General features: G+C 39.7%; 1 protein-coding gene and 1 long non-coding RNA gene across 6 annotated transcripts in view; one reads left to right on the top strand and one right to left on the bottom strand.

Annotated features, from left to right (window-relative positions):
• Window positions 1-3790, bottom strand: part of PDK4 (pyruvate dehydrogenase kinase 4) — a 31952-nt gene extending 28162 nt beyond the window's left edge. For all 5 annotated transcript variants that reach the window (XR_014246430.1, XR_014246431.1, XR_014246432.1 and 2 more), the window contains exons 1-3: window positions 3417-3790; window positions 2279-2420; window positions 1014-1085 (exon numbers count right to left, since the gene is read on the bottom strand). Coding sequence is in view for 1 of the 5 variants with exons in the window: in XM_082398518.1 (XP_082254644.1) it covers window positions 1014-1085; window positions 2279-2420; window positions 3417-3531 (329 nt within the window). In the remaining 4 variants the exon portion in view is untranslated. The remainder of the gene's footprint in view (window positions 1-1013; window positions 1086-2278; window positions 2421-3416) is intronic.
• LOC309631809 overlaps window positions 1-26140 on the top strand; it is a 128586-nt gene that overhangs the window by 6976 nt on the left and 95470 nt on the right. The window lies entirely within an intron of this gene.

Genomic DNA, 26140 nt, shown 5'->3' with positions numbered 1-26140 from the left:
TCTCAAGTACCCATCCAAACAAATCAAATCATACAATGTTTGGATGAAGCTTTATTAAGACTCTCACAGATTCTTTGACTACAGTAGAGGAGATAGCTTCATAAACAGATTTATTTTGCTTTTAGCTTACATGTAAAATATCAGCTCTGTGACTGGTATGTTCATTCCAGTTGTTCACTAAGCTTTCTCTCTTTTTTTTTTTTTAATAGTAATCTTTTATTTATTTATCTATTCACTGTTTTTATATTTTTTATTTTTGGCTGTGTTGGGTCCTCGCCTCTGCGCAAGGGCTCTCCTCTCTCCAGCTGCGGCAAGCGGGGGCCACTCCTCATTGCGGTGCGCGGGCCTCTCACCGCCGCGGCCTCTCTTGTTGCGGAGCACAGGCTCCAGACGTGCAGGCTCAGTAGTTGTGGCTCACGGGCCCAGCCGCTCCGCGGCATGTGGGATCCTCCCAGACCAGGGCTCAAACCCGCGTTCCCTGCATTGGCAGGCAGACTCAACCACTGCACCACCAAGGAAGCCCCACTAAGCCTTCTCTTTAAAAAAATAATTTAAAAAATAAGTAATATTAAAGATGGCTCTAGAATGCCATTGTGAAAAAAACTTCAAATTCCTTGTAAGATTTAGAAAAGATTCTTATTTCTCATTCTTATAGCTAGAAACTGTCAATTACTCTGAAAAAAAATGTGTACTCTACAATGACACCAACGTGCATTGATATTATGTAACAGTAAATCCTTCTATAAATCTAATCATCATACTAAATTTAGAGTAAAAATAGATTTCCTTTTTTTAAAAAGTCCTCTACACTTTTCATCCTCAGCATCATTTCCAATGCCATAATTCTCTATTGCTTTTAAAAAACCAACAAGCCAAAACTTGCCATTTGTAAGGGAGTAGTTATTTATTATTCAGGATACTATTATAAATTATCCTTTAAGTGAGGTCTTAAAAAATCTAATGTTTAGAAATAGTCAAAGTTTTAGACACTTATTCTAATGCATAAAACTTACTCTGATAATGTTTTCTGGTCCTTTGGGCTTTTCTCGTGGAATTCCACCAACTCCATCAGGCTCTGGATATACCTGTAAAGCGACAGGTGTGCTTTAAGTTTTAAAATTGAATAGTCACTTACAAGTGGTTGAAAACAGATTGCTTTTTACCAAATGATTTGAAGAGAGAACGTATTATGTTTAAAATTAAAACTTTCCTCCAAGATATTTGGAAAACATATGTCTTAGAAAAAAGAAAGCTACAAATTTAACCCTCAACTTTGTAACTAAAAATTTATGTTTAACTAACCTAGATCACTATTCAGTTTTCTGTTTTGTTTGTCAAATGTCTTTATTTTTATAGCAAAAGCATTTAGAAATGACTTTTACAGAAAGGTTTCATATTTTTTTCCTCCTGTGTTCATTCACAGGTGAATAGAAGTCTTGAAAGCAGCAGTAAATACTATGGATTGAATATGTTTCAGATTGCAATTGTTTAATGGGTGCATAATACATATATTTCTTAAATCAACAAACAAAAAGTTGTACAGTCAGTGGATTAGGGTGAAGGTCTGGTGCATATCTGCCTCAGTGCATAACCTGGCTCTGTTCTCTGAAAATCTGCTCCTTTGGTTTACCTACCCTCTCTAAGTCAGTATCCTTATTTGCAAAAGGAGATAATTACACTGAGTGCTGGCTGTGTGCCTGGTACTGTTCTAAGTGCTTTTAAAATGGATTACCTCATTTAATTACACTCAAATATCCCTTTGAGACATATACTTTATTCTCCTCAATAATAGATGGGGGAATTGAGGCCTAGAGATAAGACACTAGGCAAGGATTCCACAACTAGGAAAAGAGGAAGGCATGATTTGATCCTGGGCCTGCTTTGTTAATTGGTTTGTAAGTAACAAAGATTAGGCCCTCTCTAAATAGTAGTCATTTGTATCTATTTCTAGGACAGGATTCTTTTTGTAATATCAAACTGTCTTTTATTATTTTAAATACAAACTAATATTGTAACTGTCAATTATTTTTCATATTGTCTTCTAAAATAATTATATTGTGAAAGTATCTACTTTTTCAGGGTAAAAATGTCTGTTTATAGCTTTATAACTGCCCTTATGATAACTTACCCTAAATTAATAGAAAATTCTTTACATCTTTCAAAATAGTTAAGCTTCAGACCACCTGTTTTCCAATTATGATGTCAATATATTGTAAGAATTCATACTCAGATAACTATCTTAAAACTAGAGATTGTTTCAGAATGTTTCACCACTTACCAGCTTTTAACTAATTGCACTGAAGAGGTATTTACTAATCCATCAGGGAGGATATAAATTTCCTTCAGGATATTGGCTAGCCTCACAGGCAACTCTTGTCTCAAAAACACAAAAGAGGTTCTTTCACATGCGTTTTCTGAACCTGTAATAAACAGCATTTGTTTAGTTTTTGGAAAAAAGTATATCTAAATTATATATTTGAGTAGCATTAACTATCCAATATTGAACACACACATATATATATATATATTACAAAATTATATTTCACTCTCAGTTGGGTAACTGCTTGTAGATAATTTAAGAGTAAGCATCTTCTTCTTTATTGTCTTTTGTCTTTCTTTCTTTTTTAAAAAGTGACCAAATATGAGAATTAGTGTTTTCTCTTTTGATGAGGATTCACTTCCAAGAAGTCATAATATCCCAAGGCTCTTAGTATTCATAAAATACAGGATTTAGTTAAATCACAGTATCAGGGAGACAACATCATTCACAGAGTTCTAGATATGAAACTGTAGTGAGGGGAAAAGGGGTGGGGTGGGAGTCCTGATGTTTCCAGACTAGTGATAAATAATACCACATTTAAATCCTTGAAATTTTCTTTATAAGATTTCTGCAGAAAGTTTGTAAATATTTTCAGCAGTAATGCAAATATATAGATAACGATAAAGCTAAAGAGACAAAGAAATTTGTTAGGACTACAGAGAGATGAACCCTGTGGAGCGGTGGAGGGTGGCTAAAGGATAAAATCTCAGTTAATTCAAAGCTACTTTATAATATTAGGAATGTTCTCCAAGAAGTACTATGCAGTGAAGGAGGGGATGAAGTTTCCACTTCATTGTTAAATGGTGACTGAAAGCAAGAAGTATTTTGACAGAAAACTTTGGACAGAAAAGAAGAGGAAAGATGAGCTCAAACCATCCAGCACCAGCGGGGCTGCAAGTGGCGCTGACCTGCAGGCACAAACTGTCAGAAAGAAGGCAGATCTAAGAAAGGCAAGGTGTGCTGGCTTCGAGGTTCCAGGGTTCAGCAGGAAAGCGGACCCCAGGTGTTTTAAGTAATGAGTCCAGCCCTCCCTACACCGGGTCTGAAAGTTAAGGCAGCCCCCCAGTCCCCGCCCGGGCCCTACGTCCCCGCTCACCGAAGTCCAGCAGTTGCTTCATGGACAGCGGGAACGGGCTGTAGCGCGAGAAATGCTCGACCTCGCGTGGTACCAGGGAGCCGGCGCTGCGCATCACGAAGCGTGCCGCCTTCATCTTGATGCCCACCGTTCCTGGCACGAGCTGGGGCTGGTGTGTGGGGTGAAGGCTGCGGGGAGCAGGACCTGGGGCCTTAGAAGGGGCGGGGCGCGTTCGGATGGGGAGAGCAGGTGGCTGGCGGGCTCGTGCTCCCCGGCCTGGGCTGAGGTTCGGGGGTGCTTCGCGGTGGAGGAATCGGGTAGTGACGCGATGGAGCAGTAGGTAACTTGAGACTCAAGTTCGTGTCCAGTCACCACCCACCGCCTCCCGAGGTTTTATTTGTTTCCCTGCACCCCGCCCCCCGCATCCCCCGCCCGCGAAGCTCCAACCGGGAGGAGCCACTGGAACTGGGAGAGCTTCCTGAGCTTGGAGCCGCGCCCGTCAGCTCAGATAAAGAACTTCGGGCCCCGCCTCCAGGACGCGGAGGCCTGGCGCCCGAAGCTGTGAGGGGTAAGGGGACAGCGGGAAGCCAAAGCGGCCGTCAGGAGGTTCGTGGGCTCAAGATCAGCCACTTGGGACAGGACCCCGGGTAGCGTGGGCTGGGGCCAGCCCAGACTCGACCTTGTTTACAAGTGAGAGGCTGTCTCAATGTCACGCATTCCAAGCCAGAAGCTATTTCCAAGAATCTAGGCTCGGAGATGTCATTGGTCCTTGCTCGGTGCGGGGCTTTTACAGTAGCTAATCAGCTGCGTCCAAAAGTATGGGCTTCTCTGCCATTGGACAGCGAAAAGAATAAACAGCCTAGAGTTCTTACAGCGTTTTCTCCATCGGTGAATAGCGCAAGTCGGGAACTGGAAGTTCCTTTTGCTGGGACTTGAGGAGCAGCCCAAAGTACGTTTACTTTTTCTTGTGGCGATAAAAAGCCATCAATTTGTTTCCTTCCAGTAATACATTCCCTCCATTAGGCTTAACTCTTTTAATTAAAAACAAGATTTAAAAGGGACTATTTGGTCAGTTTGATTCTTTTTTTTTCTCCAGAGAATTTGCTCACTCTGTCCTCCTGTATGAAATGTCCTTTATCCAAATCTTTGCTTAAGACATTATTTTATACCAGTAAATGTCCAGCACAAACTATGTGCTGCAAGATATCTTTCCTAATTGCCTCTCCCTGCTTTTTCTTCCAAATATGGCTTTTGTCACTTATGGCGTTATATTGTAGCTATTTATGTTCTTGTTTTGTCCCTTTCTGAACCCTCTCCCCTGAAAGAGATCAGGTTTGGGACCATGTCTGATGCATCTTTCTGATTCCTACTCTGCTTTGTTGCTACTCAAGCTTAGACAGTTGTGGAAACATGGGGAAAGTTCCAAATTGCACCTCCACTTGGAGATAGGTTTTGATACCACTATGATTTATATCTTTGTATTCTGAATCCTTTTTTACATATGTGCATAGCTCCATGAAACAACAACAACAACAAAAATGTTCAAGAAGTCAAAAAACTAAATAAAACTCTCTCTGATGAAGCAATTTAAGGTAAAAAAAATCCCTTCCTTTTTCTTTAATACATCCTAAGAACAGAAGTAAAAGAAAAGCATTCATTTGCTTTTCTTACCCTGTGTGTGGGATCTGGAATAGGCAAAAATATAGATTACAAAGAATTCTACTCTTTAATCTGCAGAGGAAAGGCAATGGAAATGATGCATTATAAGCAGGTTTAATTTAGGAAAGTCCCATTGATCACTTGACCTGACTTCCCCTGCAGTACTCCCATATGTGTGGTGGGGTGATTAAAGATCAGGTGAAGTCATATGATGTTCATAGAGATGGCTAAGGGCTAAATGTGAACCAAGGTCACCAAACTTTTGTGTGCATGTCATCACATCCAGCAATATTTACCAGGTTATTCTCACAGTACATTACATTCTTCTCTGTCATTTGTCTATGACAGGAACTGTTGTTTTGAATGGCAACAGTTATGGTAACTGGACTGGGATAGACAGGTCAGGTTCTGTACCCAGCTGGCTAAGGTGCTATGTATTACCGTGATTAGAATGTGACCTGGAAAGAGAGTTGCATTTCTATTCTCAGGCTGACCTCAGAACTTGGAGGTGATCCAGTTGCTATAAAAGTAAAGGAAAGGGAATTATTTAGGAGCAATGGGTATGGACAAATCTGCACATTCACTTGAGTAAAGGGTAGAGCTTCAAGAGTGCAAGTCACACTTTTGCCAAAGGACTGGGCATGTCCAATGGAACAAAATGCATCAAGACCCTAAAGAGAAGCCCATTCAACCTTTCCACCTCTAGGAGCATATTCCAAGGAAGCAATTAAAAATATACATAACAGGAACTTCAGAAACCATGATGGAAAGATGAACAGATTTGACTACAGAATATTTAAAGTTAAAAAAATGAACAGCATACTTGGAGAAAATATTTTCAAAATATATAACAGACAAATGATTTTTTAAGAAATGGCTATTTCAACACAGAACAAAATAGACATGATCTGTTCCCTCATGGAGATTTTAGACTTGTGGGGGAAACAGGCATTACAAAAGCAAACGGACAATGAGGGCTATGAAGAAAATTCATATGAAGAATATAATTGGCTGTAACTACCTTAGGTTTGTGGGCAAGGAAGGTCTCTCTGAGAAAGTAACAATTATAAGAGATGGAGCACCTGCCATTGGGGCATGAGAAGGGACTACTGGTGAAAGCATGTTGGTGAAGAGATTGAGGAAAGCAAGGCCTAAATCAGTATTTGGTCTCTGATGTTTCTTATAACTGGTGCTTTTAGAGGAGGCTAGGTATCAGGAGTTGGACTGGATGCATTGGGGGGCGCAAAACCATTTTCTCTCAAGTATCTCAGACTAAAAATAGTGGGTGATAGAAAACAATGGTCAATTTTTTTTTTTAATTTATGGGACTTTTATTTAATCCCCAGAGCAAAAAAATTACAATCAATGCACTAGAAAACAGTTCATAAAAGAGATTGGATCAGTGTGTCAAGTTGGTGGGGACGCTAGCAGCGCTCAGGCGTGTTTGGAGGAGGCGCTGTGTTGGAGGCCAGGGAATGCTTTCTCTCAGGGCTGGCTTTTGAGACAACCTTAGAAGGATGAGGAAGTTTTTGGCAAATTACTGGTAGACAGTGTGGAAGGATGTCTAAGCCAGAGAAAAAGCACAGATGTACAAGCTAGGGATATAGTAGAGAAATAATGACTAGTTTACCAAAGTGGGGAGGAAATGCAAGATTGGGTTATATCATGAAAGCCTTAAATGCTGGTATGAGGACTTTGCTATTCCTGGAGTAGGCAACATGGAACTGTTGAAGTCTTTTAGGCAACAAGCAATGCGCTCCCTGCACAAATTTGTCAGCAGCTAAACAATTCAATGCAAGTAAACTTCACTGACCATCTATTATGTACCAGGCACTATGATAGGTGCTGGGGACGTAAAAATGAGAATGGCATAGTTCCTTTCTTCAAGGATTAGAGAAAGACATGTAAATACAGTAAGTCCCCTACATACGAACAAGTACCGTTCTAAGAGCACGTTCCTAAGTCCAATTTGTTGGTAAGTCCAAAAAAGTTAGCCTAGGTACCCAACTAACACAATCGTCTATATAGTATTGTACTGTAATAGGTTTATAATACTTTTCACACAAATAACATAAACAAACAAACAAAAAATAAAACAGTTTCAATCTTACAGTACAGTACCTTGAAAAGTACAGTAGTACAGTACAGCAGCTGGCACACAGGGGCTGCCATCGCGTGAACAGGCAAGAAGAGTTACTGACTGGAGGAGGGAGAGGACGTGGGAGATGGTAGAGCTGAAGGATTGTCAGCAATAGGAGACGGAGGGCAAGCTGCGATTTCACTCATGCCTGGCGTGATTGGACATGCGAACGCACATTTGCATCTTTGAAAGTTTGCAACTTGAAGGTTCATATGTAGGGGACTCACTGAATCTAAAGAAAAAATAGCCTGTTGCATATAAAGTATGTGTTGGAGTTGGGGGAAGAGCAAGCAGTCAGCAAAGATTTTCCTAGAAGAGGTGACACATCTGAGTTATAAAGGTAAAATAGAAGTTCACAGGTAAAGAGGAAAGATATTGGGGCAATGGAGAAAGGAAATGAGAAGGGCCATTTTGTTGGTAAAATCTCTAGGCTCTGTCAAATCTGAGAAGGAAGAATGAAAAAAACGTTCTCTGATGTTCTAAGCCTGTGCTACTGGGAGGGGATGATTTCAACAATAGAAGCAAGAAGTCAGAAGGGTCAGGAGGAAAGGATAGGTTGACTGAGGAGAAGGGAACACAAATGATGAATTTGGGAACACTTTGAGTTAATGAGAAACCACTGGGGAAACAGCCGCGGCTGTAATTACTGGCGAAGGGAAGATAAGAACTCAAAGGCTGTTAAGCCACTGCAGAGAAGTGAAGGTAGGTGAGTAAGAGCCTCTCCCCACTTTCTTTACACAAGGCTCCCCTCTACTATTAGCCTACAGCCATGTCTCACTTTTTTCTGTGCACAATATTTCCTTCTGGAGCAGTCCTTGGTTTCATTCTTGGCCTCCCTACACTTATCAAGGTCAAAATCCCTCCCTTCACTAAAGCAACACCGAAGCAAAAGCATTCTTCTTCTTCTTTTTTTTTTTCATCTGTAGCTCCAATGTTATCAGAAAAAAAGCAAGTGAATCCTGAAGCTAACACATCTTGACTTTACACGGGAAAACAAGAAGAATTTTGCCTCAGCTCCAAATACAGGCTTAGAGTTCATTTCCCCCCAGAAATTTCTCAGTTGTGTTTAATGTTTGCATTTACAAAAAAATAAGAGAAGGTGAGCAAAGGAAATAAAAATTTAACTAAAGAGAAAAACAAACATGTGGAAACATTCTGAGACTAATGAATGAGTAGGAAAATAAAAAGTAATAAGATGAGACATCATTGTTCTACCATCAGGCTGGCAAATAACAGAAAATGCTGATAACATCTGATGTTGGCAAGTCCTGGGGAACTGAACGCTCTCCTGTGCTATTTGTGGAAGTGTAAAATTGGCATATTTTTTGGAAGGCAATTGGCAGAATCTATAAAAATTTTAAGGCGAGTTACCTCTGTTTCAGCCATTCCACTTCTAGAAACTTATCCTACAGTTTTACTAACAGAAAGCATAAAGATTAATGTATGAGATTGTTCATTGCAGTTTACCTGTAAGAACAAAAATTTGAAAACAAATCAACTTGTCTACTCATGGGGGAATGGATAAATAAATAACACCCATGAACTAAAATACTTGCTGTTAGTTGCAAGGTGTGCAGTTAGCTGACAGCATTCAGCTGCAGCACCTCTGGGATCCACATAGTATAGGAATCAATGCCACACTTTTCCCCTGTAAGCCCCTGTGATGGATAAGCACCTAGGGCTGGCCATTTCTCCTCAATATGGGACTTTGCTAATGGGAATCCTTTGCTCTGAGGACCTCTCAGGGTTGGCCGAGGTTTTGTCAGACTTGCATCATGGTCTGAGTCTGTCCCTGCTCAGTTCTGCTTCCCATGTCCCCTTTTCTTTCACAAGTGTCATATATGCACCACAATCTAAAAACTTTCCCTACCCAGTACTGCTTCCTCCCCCTTAGCCTTTCACAGGCTACCCATCAGCCAGCCCAGCTGGGGGTGCTGGAGCAAACATTTCCCATTAGAAGAGTCCTAGAGATAGAATAATTTCTCTGGTCCTTGAGTGTATAACTGGGATTTACATACTTGGCAGTTGGCATCTGGAATAATTCCACAGTAAGTCCTTGGCCTATGGGGTTAGAACTATGAAAGTGGGGGAAAGCCAAGTATAAGCTTCTGAAACAAATATGAAACAACATGGTATCCTGGTGGGAGTGACAGAGATTACTTCCATTCTTATAAATATCTTAAGGGTGGTGGTTCCATCATATCTCCACTGAATGCATCTGTGGAAACTGGATGGTTCTTTGAGAATGGTTATGGACTACTGTAAACCAATGGAGTAGCATCCCTGATGGAAACTGCTGTGCTGGATGTGGTACTTTTTCTAGAGCAGATTAATATGGTCCCAGGTACACGTTATATAGTCACAGATTTGGTGAGTGTATGTTTTTGTTTCTACAAAAACAAACAGACAAAAAACCCCAAAACCTCTTGCACTCTTGTCCCAGAGGACCTATACTGACATTGTCTATATATTGGAAAATTGTCCTCTATATTTTGCTAATTGTAAAAAGCATGTCTCAGGCTAATACGTATACAGTATGGTCCAATTTTTATTTAAGAAAGGAAGAAAAAATGATAAAAACTGAATATTTGAATATGGCTTCTTATATGCATGTAAAGGGTCTGGGAAGGAATAACACCAAACAGTCATGGTATTGGGGGTGTGTGGAAGGAGAAACTCTCACTTCTTCCTTTATACTCCATATTATGTTCTCCACGATGCATGGCTTTGTGCTTTATACACTAAAGTGATAGTTCTTGGCCAGATGAACAGTGTATAAAATGACACCACTCTGGGAAAGATTGTTCCCTGTCACTTGTTAGCCCTTACATTTTTCTTCTCCTACGGGATTTGGGGATGAAGCAAAAGTGGATTGGAGCAGCTAGGAACTAGACCACTGCTATTTCTAACTATGCTACTGCCAATTCCAGTGGTCCTGTGTGACTGTGTTTTGCCTGAGTGCAACAAGTTGGGAGGGTAAGGTGGAGAGGGCATTTATAGAAATAAATGCTGTGCAGTGGGTAGTGATGCTCGGCCCTGAGTATATTGGTCTACTACAACTGAACTGAAAGGTAGAACTGGGGCTCTGGAAAGCAGTATAATCCTAGGCAACTTCAAAAGTCACGTGGATGAATTATCTAACTCTCTGTCCTCATAGTTCCTTGAATTCTTTAATCCCGGTGACCTTGACACCTACTCTATTTCTGTTACTTATTCCCGTGGCCACTTCACATATCTGATTTTTGGTCAGGACTACCTTGCCTCTGAAAACAGGAATGCCCCTGATCCCAACCCACTGTCTCCTCTTTTTCCATTTGGCTTATTCCCTTGCTCTCTCTAATCCTGTCATGGCATTCATGAAGATCTTCAGGTTTTCACCTTCCCTTTTGCTAACAGTATGTCATTCATCTTCTGTTTTCCATTTCTTCCCTATCCACCCTAGATGCCCTGCATCATTACTTGATTCATTCTCACCTTTATCCCTTTCTTGTTCTTCTGCTGCTTCTGTCTTACTATCTCTTAACTGAAGAAAAGGCATCTTTATTTTATCTGTGAGATTTTCCCCCCTGTCTACCACACCATAGCACTGTAGGAGTTAGTAAGCCCCCAGGCCTTCCCTAAGTCTTGTGTTCCAGGTTATATCCTACTCCCTGAGGCTGTCATAACACATCTCAGTGCAGGAGTGAACCATGACCATCTGGTTCCACGTGGTTAGGCTAAATGAGTCCCTGGACTCTGTGTTGTACTGTTGGACCTCAGAGTCTACCTGCACCAGTTCTGCCATGCCTCAAGTCGTGATTTAACTCAGGTACCACCTGACATCTCTTCCCCTCAGTTCATCCATCTTGGCCTAGTTTCTTCTCCAGATTGTTTTTTTTTGTACCTCCCCGTATGACCTAGTCTGTCACGCTCTTTGCCCTTCTTCTAAATACTTCCATTTTGCCTTCTAGAACTCAACATTTGTCTACAAACTTCCTATGTCACCTATTTCTTCTCTAAATATTTTTATTTTCTTGCCACAACCTGAGGACATCATGTCTCGTGCAACCTCTTAAGTGTAGGTGGCTTTTTTCCTTAACTCAAAGTCTATTGAAGGTGAGATGAGTGTCCTCCTCTTTCCACACCTTGTTTGTTACCTCTCTGCATTCAAAACATTACTCCTCTACTCTCCTTTAAAATCACAGGACCTTTGAAGACAAGGCATAGGATAATACCACCTACTACTTTTTTATCACTGCCTTTTATGGAGTACATGGCTACTTCCTTGCCAGTGTGATTCCTGTTATCGTTCTTGTTGATTTCAACACTACTGTGAGTGATCCATTTATCCTTTTACCCCTGAATTCATCAGTCTCTTCGCCTTATCAGTATCTTATCTATATCCCACCTCAGCTACCCATTCCCATGAATACACCCTAGAACTTATCCTCACAAGTCATACTACCACATGTAAAATATCAAAAACTCCCTGTATACCACTTCCCATACTCCTAGAGTATTTGACTCAGCCATCTTCTCATGTACATTCCCTCAGACTCACTGAGACTCCAGTTTTGCCTTCCTTCCTTCCTCTTACATCATCTCTCCTCCTCTTATCCAGTATGTAGTCCATGGTCCAACACCATAATTATACACTTGGGAAAGCTCTTCTCTCTCTCTCTCTCTGTCTCACTAGGTGAACCAACCCTAGTTAAGCCATTTTAAATATATAGAGTGGGTACAAATTTCAGTCCACAAATGCCAAACGTGCAAGTGTTGAAATTTTCTTTTCTCTAAGTCAGCTTAATGTCAATTACAAGGCCGTCTGGGTTTTTTTTTTTTTAAATTTTTATTGGAGTATGGTTGCTTTACAATGTTATGTTAGCCTCAACTGCACAACAAAATGAATCAGCCATACACATACAGATATCCCCTCCCTTTTGGACTTCCCTCCCATTTAGGTTACCACAGTGCATTAGGTAGAGTTCCCTGTGCTATACAGTGTGTTCCCATCAGTTGTCTATTTTATACATAGTATCAGTAAGTCTGTTTGGTTAATGGGAGATTTTACCATTCTTTCCCCCAGGGCTGCATCTATGTTCTCAGGAGCTCATATAGGCCGAGGTCTCAGGGCAGGTGGAGATCTAGTGCCTGGTGTCATCTAACCATGCTAGCTTCCAGTGAGATGTTTCTCATTATATCTGGTTCTAGATTGTTGGTTCATGTAAACTGCTACAATATCATCCCTCATTCCCATCTAAAAGACCTATTTGGGTCTGTTTCTCTCTCTCTCTCTTTCTCTCTCTCTCTCTCTCTCTGGCCTGTCTTTGCTCTTGGCTACATGGGCAACATTTTATCCTGCTGTTCCTGAAACATACTGGACCCTAGTCTCATACCCCATCTACCTCAGTGCCCCTTTGCTGTGACTGTACAATTTGGGGCTACAGGAAACTCTAGAAGGCTGATTCTTGCCTGGCTGCCTAATATTCCATGCAGCCGTTTCTACTCCTGCTATGTTCCTAGGGTCTTGGTGCAGAAAATGAGTTTCAAAGGCCCAGGCCTTGAAGGGATCTAGAGCATAGTGAATATGCAATAAATCACATCAAGGTTCCCACTATTACCTCTCAAACTAGAAGAGATTCTCTGGTTTGGGGAGTACCGAAGAAAATAAAAGTTGAAGGAAACTTGACCACAGCTCAAGTGAACCTTAAGAAGGAGTTAGTAGATGGATCATAGAAACCACACCTAGGTTTTTAGGAAAAAAGAAAACATATATCTCAGTTTCTCGGATCTCCCAAACTTGTATTAAGTATTTTTGGCTTCTTCTTTGAGTCATGGTTGAGCTGTCCAAATGAGGGAGGGGGTCATGGGATAATAAGAAACGTAGGTGGAAAATGTAGATGGTTAATATTTTGAATATTATATGCACAAACATATACATAAACATATGTATAAAGAAAATAGTCCAGAAGGTCCATAATGGTTATTTTTGGGTGGTAAAATTATCAGTATTTATGTTTACTTTTTTTGTGCTTTTCCAAATGTTAAACAATGAAACATGTGTTACTTCTTAATTATAAATGTTATTTCAAAAGTTGAAATAAAAACATATGTAGCAAAAGAACAGGCAGAAGAATTTGGCAGAGATCTGTTAAAATAGGCTTTTGACGAAATTGGAAGGCAGGATCAGGACAGGGAATTGGGTTAATCGCTCTCCTGCCTTCTACTAACCCCTTGGGCATACCAAGAGCCTTGGAGACTCCACACCTGAGAAGCCCGAATTCAGCTCTTTCTCTCCCTTATCCTTCCTGCCCTTTGTCACCTGTAGACTGATATTGAGCTACTGTCAGCTGAAATTTTGCTTCTGGTTCTGTGACTTGTTTCTTTTCTCTGATTGCTGATCATTGCCTAAATTTCCTGAGATTATCACCAAACAGGATATTTCTTTTCCCCTCCCCCTCCCCCTAACAGAGTCCAAATAGAAAGAAATCTCTTACTTGGAAAACTCCAAGTTTTGCCAAGGTCCAGCCTCGGTTTGTGTAGCACTGACTGGCTGCCTTAGACAACCTTTTAGTGGTGTTCCAGATAATAAAAGGACACAATCAGGCATCAGGTCATCTGGAAGACAAATTTTAGAGGTCACTTCCTTTTGTCATTTCTTTGCTTATCCCAGTGTAGAGGATGGTCAACACTGTATAAACACCCCGCTGGATATACATTTAAAAATGGGAAAATTTTGTCATTTACACAATAATTCCTTACTACCTGATTAATTCAATCAATTCATGTGTACTGGCCTATTAGTATACGCAATGCATTAGTACAGCATTGCAATGCTATGTGCTTAGCAGTAAAAAGACATACCCAGATGTTATACTAAAATTTCCTGTTTGTTTGAAAATACCAACTTAAGCAAGTACGTATTGTGCAAGTAGTTAGTCCCTCCCTCTCCAACTGTAGCTGACACCACCAATTATAGATCATAACATTCTTTCCTATTTGGTCTGGTTTGGCCTCAGGATTCTTTCCAACACAGCACTCCGGAGATGAGAGAAGCAGTGAATCAGGTTTGAGAGATACAACCCCTTGTTATTCCTGGGCTAGGGATCCAAACGGCCTCCATGTTTCAGCCTCCCTGCCTCTACCCTTCCCTTTCCATTTGGAAGAACTGTCCTTTAGTTAGACTGTCAAAGACAAATATGAAAAGCATTCGTTTAATCCAGTACTTTCACTTGCACAGGAAACACTGAGGCAGAGGGGACATTAAGTCACCTAAATCACATAGATAGTAGGAAATATGAGTTTTCTAAATCTCAGTTTAAACGGAAATCTTTGCCATGCTATTCTGGGGCTTGGCAATTTTAAGATTTTTTTCACATGAGCCTTTCTGACCTTTTAGAACTAAGAATGCCTGTTTGCCCTCTTGGTCCAAACCAGACAACTGTGTGAAACTGAATTTGAGGGAAAAAAAACCCCAAAACATGCTGGAAGCTCAACAGCTTGTTTCTTCAAGGACACTGATTTGTTTTTCTGGTGTCCTCTTATATGTAGGGTATAGGTTAGACTTTGCCAGAGCGGAAATTAGACCACGTTTAGCTTTAACAGTAATCACACAGACACATACTCCTTTCCCCTTCAGTCCTTCCCTTTTGAAAATAAACTTGAGGATTTGACAATGCTGAGTTTGAGCAACCTAGTTATGTTATGTTCTTGGTTGGTGAAGGGCCTCGCTGTGTTTCAGTAGTCAGTGCTGAATCCAAAAAGGACACTTTGCTCTTTCTTTCACCCCTTCCACGGTAGGGTTCTCCCACCTCTGCTTTCAACAGATGGGCACCTCAAAATGTACTGTGTATTGGAGCAAAGGGATCATTTTCCTTTGCTAGGGCATGAATTCATAAATTCATTTCTTGTTTAAAAATAAAGTTACTCTGCCATGCACAGTTTTCATCAACATCGTGTTTGGAGGAAAACACCTAGCCCATCCTATAGAAGCTAAGCCGATGCTGGGCCTCTTGCTGGCAGGCTAACTGGGTGAAAGGTCGGTCCCACACTCACAGCCTGAGCTGCCCGAGCCTGGCAGTGAAGTCAACAAAGGAAGTTTAGTAGGTGAAGGGTCACCGCTGTGGAGCTGCAGTCACTTTCCATGCGTCATCCTCAGGCATCTAGTTTCTGTTCAGGGAAATAAAGCTCAGTAGGGAAAAGGTCACACAGACCGAGGCGGCTCTATAATAACCCACTCCTGCTGTGATGCTGTGTCCAAGGCAAGAGGCCAAGTGGTCAGGCCTCCTGGCCTTTAGGAATTCTGCTGCTCAAGTGGAAAAAGAGAGATTGTAAAGTGCTTTAAAGACCATCCTGTACCAAATGTGGCAAACTGATACACAACCTATTGACTGGCTAATTCATATTATGTAAAATAACTTCATAAGAAGAGATTCTTTTAAAAAGTATACTGCAATAAAGGAACTTATAGGTTTTCTTATTAGCTGCTCTAGACCAGAGCAATGGGTCCTGAGCCTGGCCACACATTAAAATCACCCGGAGAGCTTTTACAAATGACTGATGCTTGGTACCAGTTGAATCAGAATCTCTAGCTGGGGTACCCAGCCGTCTTAATTTTTATAGAGTATATCTAATGTGCAGCATTGCTTTAGAATCTTAAAAACATGGCCATTTGAAATGACTCCAGATAAGGAGAGAAGTTCTCCACGTTCTAGAACAGTGCTTTTTAGACTGTGGGTCATGAAATCAGTTTAGTGGGTCATAACCAGCATTAAAATGAAATCGGATAAAGAAAAAAAGCATGCTTGTGATAAGAGAAATGGTGGGGGATGAAACTTTTGCTTCAGATCTATCTGGGTCGTGATATAAGAAGACCAGTATTCTAGAGTCTAGGAATAAAAGCTTTGCTGCCTTGAGCCTCCACAGAATTGTTCTGATTCGAAGAGGTTGTTGGCTTTTTAAATAGTTTTGTTGATTCCACAGGATATTGTGGCTGTGAGTTGGGCAGCCTGCCATGATATTATTTTGAAAAGTGCTGTGCAGTGTTCCTCCCACATGGTTCCCAGAGTTAGTTCAGTGTGAGCATTTCCTCTTGAAACATTGCAAATGTAAAGGGAGGTCATGACCAAGATCTCAAGGTGAATTAATGAGAAATTCGAGTGAGAAAGAAATTGGTTGCTTACAAGTCTGGATGGAACCTTGCCAGTGTGAGCTCCACTCTAAGAAAACTAATCTGGCTAAGACACAGCCATGATAGTCCTTCTGACCCGTGGTATTATGGGGTGGTCACAGGCTGTCACTGACCATGTCTAGAATCTGCCAAATGGTAGGATTCATACTCTGAGAGGAAGGAGTGTCTCCACTGGAGATGATGAGTAACGCAATAGAGGACTGTTAAGTTGCTATTAGAGAGCAAACCCAGAAATTGTATGGAGAAAATAGGAATAGTGATGAGGGGTTCGTTCCAGTTTTGGGGCCTCTTTTTCCCTGTTAATGTCCTTTTTTCTTCTTTCTGATTTTTCTTTTGAGTTTCTTTCAAATGAGTGCTTCTGGTTATGCTACTTCCTTGTCTGCTAGTGGACACTATGTTTCAGGATGGTAGCAGTTAGAGAATCTATACCCTACATCAATTTGAAAGGAAGTGAGAGGCCACAGTGTTACTAGATGTATACATGAAATCTCTGAATGTCTGAGGTGTCCACTTTTTATCTTGATATTTTGACGCGATATTTAAGGAAACTCTTACTTTTCTTCTGCTTCTGTATTGAGGAGGAAGAATTAATATACTCTGTCCTTCAGAGAAACCTGTCTAAGTGTTTGATTCACTAGTTTCAATATTTTGATTTATGAAAGAATTGCTGAAAACCAATGACTAGTAGTGTTTGCCCTTCTTTCTTAAGAAAAGATTTGCTATGTTCCTGCAACCAAAGGAATAATTAAAGCTAATTTCTCCATGGACCTTGGAAAAATTGGCAACAAATAATGGATTTGTCCATCAAAAAATGTTTAAAGCAAACATCTTATCAGTCACTGATCAGCTACAAATCCATTTAAGGCAGAACCAGACCAGCCATGGGCGATTTTTCTCATTAAAGTAGTGTTTAAACTGTTGTTTCCAGATGACATAGGAGACGTAACAGACAAACAACACCTGCAAGAAGAACTGGTGAAGTACTGACTTTTCATCAGTCAAAAAGTTTATTAAGCAGATGAAAAGTAATTTGCCTTCACAGTGACATTTTCCTGAAGTCTTGTTTGTAGTCAAAGGCATTGTTCTTCCTTAAACAGTCAAACTTTAATTAATGGAAAAGGTTAGCATCAAAGCCAAGAACATGTTGGTAAATTAGAGGTCGCATCAGAAAAATAAATTCAGTTAGGTTTGAATGAATTTTTCATCTGGTCCCCACCTCCCTCCTTAACCTCCTCTCCCTTCCCCACATGATTACACTTTCCTGTGTTCACATTAATTCTGTTAACAACAATGAGTGGATATTTCAACACAACGATATTCTGATCTCAGTAAATTTTACAATTCTATCACTAACTGAGATGGTTTGGTTGAAAAAGGAGGCAGTATTTTATAACAAAGAAGGGTGGGTTGAAGTCATGGGGATCCTGTGTTCATTTCTTTTGATACTCACTGAGAGACCCTCAGAAAAGTCATTTGATCTCTCTAGATGAGTTTCCATGTTGGCAAAGGTCAAGAGTTGTTGTAGATGACCTCTAATGTTCATTGCACTCTTGTTTGCCCATTATCACTTTTAAAATTCTTACTGAATGAGTCTGAGTAATTGCTGCCTTTCCCACATTGAGAAAGAATCTTTGGCAAGAGTTCAGTTAGTATAAACTCCTTTTCTAAGCAGAGGCATTCTGACATTGTCTGGGACCAACAACCATCTCATAGCTGCTAGTTCTGTTCTCTGGAATATCTCAAAATAAATCCAGCCAGGGCTAGGCACAGGATTCTGGTCCGGCTCATTGAATCTGTAATGGGGTTTTGAATCTTGAGTGAGGCTGCAGCTGCAAGAACACAGGGGCAGGTGCTGCTTATCCATCATTACTGCTAGGGGCACAGGTGTGAGGACCGGATTTCTTCTGGGTGTAACCCTGGCGGGGCTTCTGGCTGCCCCATCCCAGAGCGCCCTCCATCTTTTCTGAACCTGATCCTCCCATGTCCTGTGGATTTTGTGGACAAATTTCCATTCTGATTAAGATAGTCCTGGTTAGGTACAATCAGAGCTTTTAAAAATAGGTCTAGGGCTTCCCTGGTGGCGCAGTGGTTGAGAATCTGCCTGCCAATGCAGGGGACACGGGTTCGAGCCCTGGTCTGGGAAGATCCCACATGCCGTGGAGCAACTGGGCCTGCGAGCCACAATTACTGAGCCTGCGCGTCTGGAGCCTGTGCTCCACAACAAGAGAGGCCGCGATAATGAGAGGCCCACGCACCGCGATGAAGAGTGGCCCCCACTTGCCACAACTAGAGAAAGCCCTCGCACGGAAACGAAGACCCAACACAGCCATAAATAAATAATAAATAAAAATTAAAAAAAAAAAAAAAAGTAGGTCTAGAAGCTGCCAATCAAGATGCTTGAGTGACTTTCCATGAAATTTCTCCCCATATTTGGAGGCAATTACCATTCTGCCTGTGTATTCTTTTCCCCAGAATTTGGACACTCTTCCTTTGACATTCCTGGTTCTTTCACCATCTTATAGATCTACAGTGGTACTCACCTACAATGGTTCTCTTATTCTTAACACCATTCTCTTAATTGTGTAGACTAAGGTTGAATTAGCATTTGATGACACAACATTATACTTTTGGTTGAGTTTATTGCCAACTAAAACTCCAAAGTCTGCTTCCCTCTGTCCCCCATAAAACATGTATACACTTAATTGATTTTTCAAACTCGACAGTTTTTTTTTTTAAATTTCATCAATCTTGCCTATCCAGATCTCAGTGAATTCAAATTCTGTAGTATTGACTATCTTTAAAAAGAAAACTGGTTTGTGTCATCTGAAAATTTGACAATCCTGTATTTGCCATTTGGCTAAGTTGCTTATAAGGAAGATAGAGGCAAGGACCAAGCTCTTTGGAAGAACCCTAGAAAACTGTTTTTGGAAGAAAATAGAATACCAGTTTTGCAAGATGCAGCTGAAAATAGAGTACCACGCTCAAATACATGTGGAAAATGCTACATTCTAAAACACTCTTTTGAGATTTAAAATACATATTGATGATTAAAATCTCCAAGAAACTTCCCTCCAGATTGATATTGATCAATGAATTTAGCATTTCCCAAATTGTGTTCCAGTAGATATTCCTTGATAAAATAAGAAGGGCTGGCATAAATAAATACTTATTTACTCTAGGACTTTCAGAACCATATTTATGGTATTGGTATAATGTGAATCTATAGAATATTAGTCTTTCTACAATTTACTGGACTACAGAGACTTCTTCTTCACAGAGCATCTTTCAAGACTGGTAAGGTAGGACTTCCCTGGTGGCACAGTGGTTAAGAATCCATCTGCCAATGCGGGGGACATGGGTTCGATCCCTGGTTGGGGAAGATCCCACATGCCGCGGAGCAACTAAGCCTGTGTGCCACAACTACTGAGCCTGCTCTCTGGAGCCCACGAGCCACAACTACTGAGGCTGTGTGCCACAGCTACTGAAACCCATGCGCCTAGAGTCCATGCTCCGCAACAAGAAAAGCCACCACAATGAGAAGCCCGTGCATTGCAATGAAGATCCAACACAGCCATAAATAAATAAATAAATTTATTTTAAAGAAAGACTGGTACGGTAAATTTGGTAAAACCATGTCAGTGAATATTTTGGGGCTATGGTTGTTATGTTGGCTCCATATCTGCCTAGATTTCCAACCACAAACGTTGTGAATTGATCTAATGCATGACATGCCTCCACCAGTGCTATGATCAAACACTAAGATCACTTTTTGAAAGAACCCATTTTAAAAATCAACTTTATTGAGTCAAAGTCAACTTTATTGTTATTCACATACAATAAAATGTGATCCTTTTAAGGGTACATTCTTAGAGTTTTGACCACAACCACGATTAAGATATAGAACATTTCCATCACCCCCAAAATTTCCCTCATGCTCTTTTGCAGTCAGTCTGCTCTGACCCCTGGCCCCAGGCAACCACTAATCTGCTCTTTATTGCTATAGATTAAATTTCCTTTTTTCTAGAATCTCATATAAATGGTATCATACAGCGTGTACTTTTGTGCCTGACTTACTCAGCATGTTTTTCAGAGTCATCCATGTTATTGTATGTATTAGTAGTTCATTTTATTGCTGAGTAGTATTCCACTGTATGGATACAACACAGCTCGTTTATCCATTCATCTGTGATGGGCAGTAAGACTGTTCCTAGTTATTAGCTATTTGAAATAAAGCTTTTATGAACATTGTATACAAGTTTGTGTGTACTCCAGCAGTGTATGACTTCACTTTTCCACATCCTCACCAACAGTTGATATGGTTACTCTTTTTCATCTTAGCTATTCCAGTGGGTGACAAGGAGTATCACATTGTGGTTTTATTTTATTTATTTATTTTTGGCTGCATTGGGTCTTTGTTGCTGCCTGCGGGCTTTCTCTAGTTGCGGCAAGCGGTGGGCAGGCTTCTCATTTCGGTGGCTTCTCTTGTTGCGGAGCACGGGCTCTAGAGCACAGGCTCAGTAGTTGTGGTGCACAGGCTTAGTTGCTTCGCGGCATGTGGGATCTTCCTGGACCAGGGATCGAACCCATGTCCCCTGCATTGGCAGGCGGATTCTTAACCACTGCACCACCAGGGAAGTCCCTTTCATTGTGGTTTTAATTTGTACTTCTCTGATGACTAATGGTGTTGAACATCTTTTCGAGTGCTATTGGCCATTTGTGTATCCTCTTTTGCGAAGTTCCCGTTTAAATCTTTTGTGCATTTAAAATTTGGGTTGTTTGTCGTCTTATTATTGATATTTAAGAGTTCATTATATGCTCTATACGATATGTCCTTTTTCAGATATATACGACATATGATACACACATATGTTCTATATGTTACATTTATATATGCATGCATAACGTGTTTATACACATATATATTGGATATACACACACATAATATTTTTGATATATATTGGATATTTTCTCCCAGTTTGTGGCCTGCTTTTTAATTTCTTAAACGGTGTCTTTCTAAGAACAAAAGCTTCAAATTTTGAAAAAAATCCAACTTTTCAATTTTTTCTTTAATATTCTTGCTTTTTTAGCCATTCTAAGGAATTTCTTGCCTACCCCATGGTTGTAAAGGAAGAAGTGAGTTTTCCCCTTGTATTCTGGTATTGGCTAATTCCAGCCATTGTGTTAAGACATTCCCCCCGTTCCCTTCCTTCCACAGACTCATGATGAGTTGGCTGGAAGAGACAGTAAGCTTCCAGTTGTTGGGAGTCTACATCAGCTAATGTGACAGGAGCATGGTTAGGCCCTATTTAAAAAGAACCCAGAGAACATTTGTAATATGTAAAACTCTTAGACGAATGCTCTGAAAGGCCTTTCTTAACCACCTTATTAAATAAGTCTTCTCAAGTTACTCTCTATCACATCACCTTGGAAGTATTCTTCAGGGCACAATTATGTTTGGCAATCTTGTTTGTTTGTGTACCTATTTCTCATCTGACTCCCACATTAGACTCTAAGCTTTTCTGTCTTGTTCACATGTGTTGAATGAATGGATGAACCAGTAGAGACTAGGCTGCAATGTGGCTGACAGTATTGACATCAATTTGAGTTTTGTGGCTCCCACAACTTCAGCCTCCAGAGCCTTCCCTCTGTCACTTTCACCCATTACATTTGTAAATACTCTGTGGGGGTAAGGCCTTTGCATAGAATTGCTAAGCCCATTTCTTTAGGAGGGCAATCTCTCTAATCCTCACTTCAATGAGAATTGAGATTCTCTGAAAATACTTACTATATTCACCCTTTCATGGGTAAGAGATGATTCAGGATGGGGTAATGGGGGAATTATTATGAAGATTGCTTCTTTCTGTAATTTCCTCTCTAGCCTTTTAGGTGGGTAATTAACAACAGAATATTGGTTTTCTTAGATTGTTGCCTGGTAGCATAAACTGGGTTAAAGCAGTCCTGCTGGCATTGTAGGGAAGGGTTTCTTTTACTGGTGTTTATCATTCAGCTCCTGAAATTCACACTGGGTGAAACTTGGCATGACAGCTCTCAGCTCAGTTGCAACTTAGAAGAAAACAGATTCTGCTTTGCTTAAATTGTTTTCGATTGACTGAGTAAGAATAAATTAAAGGTTCTCATAGGTAATAGCTTTTGAATTCAATTAAAAATATCATCAGGCAGCTGCTTTCTTTTTTTCTGAAAGTACAGAAATGATTTTGAGCTAGTTAATTGATTTTCTTATGAAGTTTTTTGACTGACAGATTTAGTTTAATTCTTTGTCAACATTTTTCACTTGTAGTAATATAGGAATAGAAAATCGGAATCAGAAAAAAATTCTAATTATCCTGTTATGGTAAGAATCTCAGAGTAATAACATCTTAAAGGTCAGTCAATTCATCTCTTCATTTGTTCATTCATTTGAACATTGATTCATTGATCAAATATTTATCTCTTAATTTGGGCCAGGTTCACTGCACAAGTGTTTAATACTTATCACACTTGGGATTTTTTTTGTTTACAAATGACCCTAGTTTGCTAGTCTGTAAATTTCAAGCAAGCTGGGACCATGTCTGTTTTATTTACTGCTGGATCATAAGTACCAAGAATAATGGGTGGTGTATAGTAGACTTTCAATAAGCATTTGGTGGAAGAAAGAAGAAAGAAAGGAGAGAGGGAGGGAAGGAAGGAAGGACAGGAAGTTAGCAAGGGTAGGAGATTGTGAGATGTTCTGTGTACTGCACTCCTTGGGCAGGAGGAGGCTAGGGACATACTCACCCAGATGCTAAGGTTAGCCAAACTCTTCTCTTCTTTGTTCAGTACAGATCAAGGAAGATTTCACAAGATGTTTTCCCCCTTAGCCATGTCGGAAAATCATGTTTTCTAAATTAAAAGGGGAATTTGTTGGGTGTCACAGTATTCCTTAGAGAATCAGGCTGTATTCTTCTCTAGCTGTTGTAAGGGGTTTATACTCAGAGGTAGGAGCCTGGAATCCTATTCTATCTCCACCCACAATTTGCTGTGAGACTATAGGCAACTTACCTCATCTCTATTTTCTCACCTCAAAAAATGAGGATAATGATGACAGGAATACTTTTTTCAGGAATACTTGTTTAGATTCACTGAAATGTGTATCTGTGTGAATGCTTGACAAAAAGTAAAGTTATTTGAAAGTAATTTGTGCCAATATTATGGAAAAGAATTGGGACAATTCTGCTGGCTTCAACCCCCAAAAGACTAATTGACAAAAAGAGGCACTGGGAAAGAGGCTAAACCCTAGGCTGTACATATTATATGACTCCATTTATCTACTATCAAAGCCAGTTAAAATTAAACTTTAATGCAGGAAGTCAAGGTATAAGAGATGGAATGAGGGGGCATAAGGGGTTTTTGGGGTGCTAGCAGGTTTTATTACTTTACCTCGTTGATGATTATAATGGTAGTTATATGTGATAATTAGTTGACCTATACATTTATGTTTTACACCTTTTCTTTATGCATGTTATGCTTCAATAAAAAGTTTAAAATGTGATACTGAAGATGATTTTTAAAAACCACCCAAAATTCAACCACTCAGGTATAACTGCTATTAACATTTTGGTCTCTGCTCTTCTAAATTTTTTTCTTTTTATATACAAGTAAACCTACATAGACACCAACCTTCTCCCACCCCCCCAGAAAAAAACCTACAAAAAACATTTATAAATGTAGAAACACACAGTTACACACGTTCTATATTTTTATGTAAAGTGGGATTTTGCTACATATAGTATTGTTTTATAACTCATTTTTTAAATGAATATGAAAAAGGCTTTGATGTTTTTCCTGATTACTAAAAAAGTGCTCAATAAAAATGTAAATAATATAGAATATATGCAAAGAAGAAAGTACAATTCACTTTTGGCCTCATCACTCAGAAAAAAATGATGTCTTATAAATTTCCTAACAGATATGACATCACAAGTTTTTCCCAAAGTACCTTAACAAAATAGAGTATCTGATTCTGTCCTTCAGATCCAATCTTGCAACTTACTGTAGTACAAATGTTGTTTTAAAATAATAGGAGGCTCTTTCTCTTAGGCCTAATGGGGTGTCTGCATCTGGGTCAAGTCACTGACAAATGCCTGAACGTGGGTCTTGGCTTTGTAAGCTCACAAAGTTAATATTATAAGTTAACTGTTATCTGAGAGTCAAATTCAAAAGACTAAAACTTAAAAGATGCAGACTCCTATCTAGAATGCCATACATGCTCTCGCCTTTACACCTGCTGGAACCCTCTGCCTGGAACTCTCTCCAATTACTTATATGGCTCTCTCTTTATTCAGATCTCTACTTAAATGTCTCATATCCGAGGCCTTTCCTGACTATCCTTTTCAAAATAGTATACCTCACTCCCTGACACTGTGAATCCCCTCTTTTATGTTTCTTCTCGGCACTTACCATTATCTGATATTATATTAAGCATTTAGATTTTAGAATATTAGTCAGGGTTTCTTTGTTTTGTTCACTCATGTCTGGCACACAGTATATGCCACAGTATATGCTCAATCAATTTTTGTAGAATAAATGAAGTGTTCCCCAAACGTGACACAACAAGTTAATTGCACCTTTTGCTCCTTCTCTACCTCTAGAAAAATATCTTTGGGAAATGTGATCAAGAGCAGGAGGTATTATATCACCATAATGGTATCACCATGGAGCATGTATTTACCAGTAAAATACAGTTTTATTCTATTGGTGTGATTTTAGAGACACCTTCATCTATCAGTTACCAATTTGAGGCTCATGAGGTTAGAACGGTTCTTGGAGCTCTTTTTAATATTTCAGAAAGTTTAATAAAACCCATGCAGTTATCCTTAATAAGACTGGGTGGGGGGGGGGGAATGAAAATAGATAATCCAGAGGTTGCAAAACTTTCTCAGGTCACAGTGATTTTGTAATTTTTGTGATTTTATAATACTATCATAAGCTTTACTGCTAATAAATCATTTGAAATCTGGATTAACATTGACCAAAAAATAGTGATAATATGGGCAGAACAAACTGTTTATTGTTTAATGTATATAAAGCTTATTTGGTAGACAAAATCTTTTAAAGACTCCACTGACACTGGGTAGGAGCAGATGAAATGAATTTAGCCTGATTAGTGAAGCATGTACAAACTTACTTTAGAGAGAGAGGAAGGGTGGAGGTCCTACCTCTGCAGAAGACTGCCTTATTGTATTATGTGATGATTTTGATGAGGAGCACTGTCAAAGGGTGACATTTTTTCTCTCTTCCTCCCAGCCTTTGGATTCCAGACTCCTATACACATAAACCAGCCTCTGCAGTGGGTGCTTGAAGGTCTAGGGATGGTTTGAAGCAATAATTAGTTTCCTATAGTGCAAGTTCGGGGCTTTGCTTATTTTCATTAATAAGACTGGATTACAAAAAAGATAGCTTGTCATGTCAATCCCAAACTCCCTAAAATGGATAACCAACAAGGACCTACTGTATAGCACAGGGAACTCTGTTCAATATTATGTAACAACCTAAATGGGAAAAGAATTTGAAAAAGAATAGATACATGTATATGTATAACTGAATCATTTTGCTGTATACCTGAAACTAACACAACATTGTTAATCACCTATGCTCCAATATAAAATAAAAAGTTAAAAAAGAAAGAAAGCTTATGCTTTCCTTCTCATTTGGTGATAAAGATTACAGCAGAAATTAATGAAATAGAGAATAGGAAAACAATAGAGAAAAATCAATGAAATAAAAAATTGGTTCTTTGAT

Source organism: Balaenoptera borealis, assembly GCF_965194805.1.
Source record: "Balaenoptera borealis genome assembly, chromosome: 7".
Lineage (NCBI taxonomy): Eukaryota > Metazoa > Chordata > Mammalia > Artiodactyla > Balaenopteridae > Balaenoptera > Balaenoptera borealis.
Note: the sequence above shows the minus strand (reverse complement) of the source record. Positions and strands in the feature narration are given on the sequence as shown.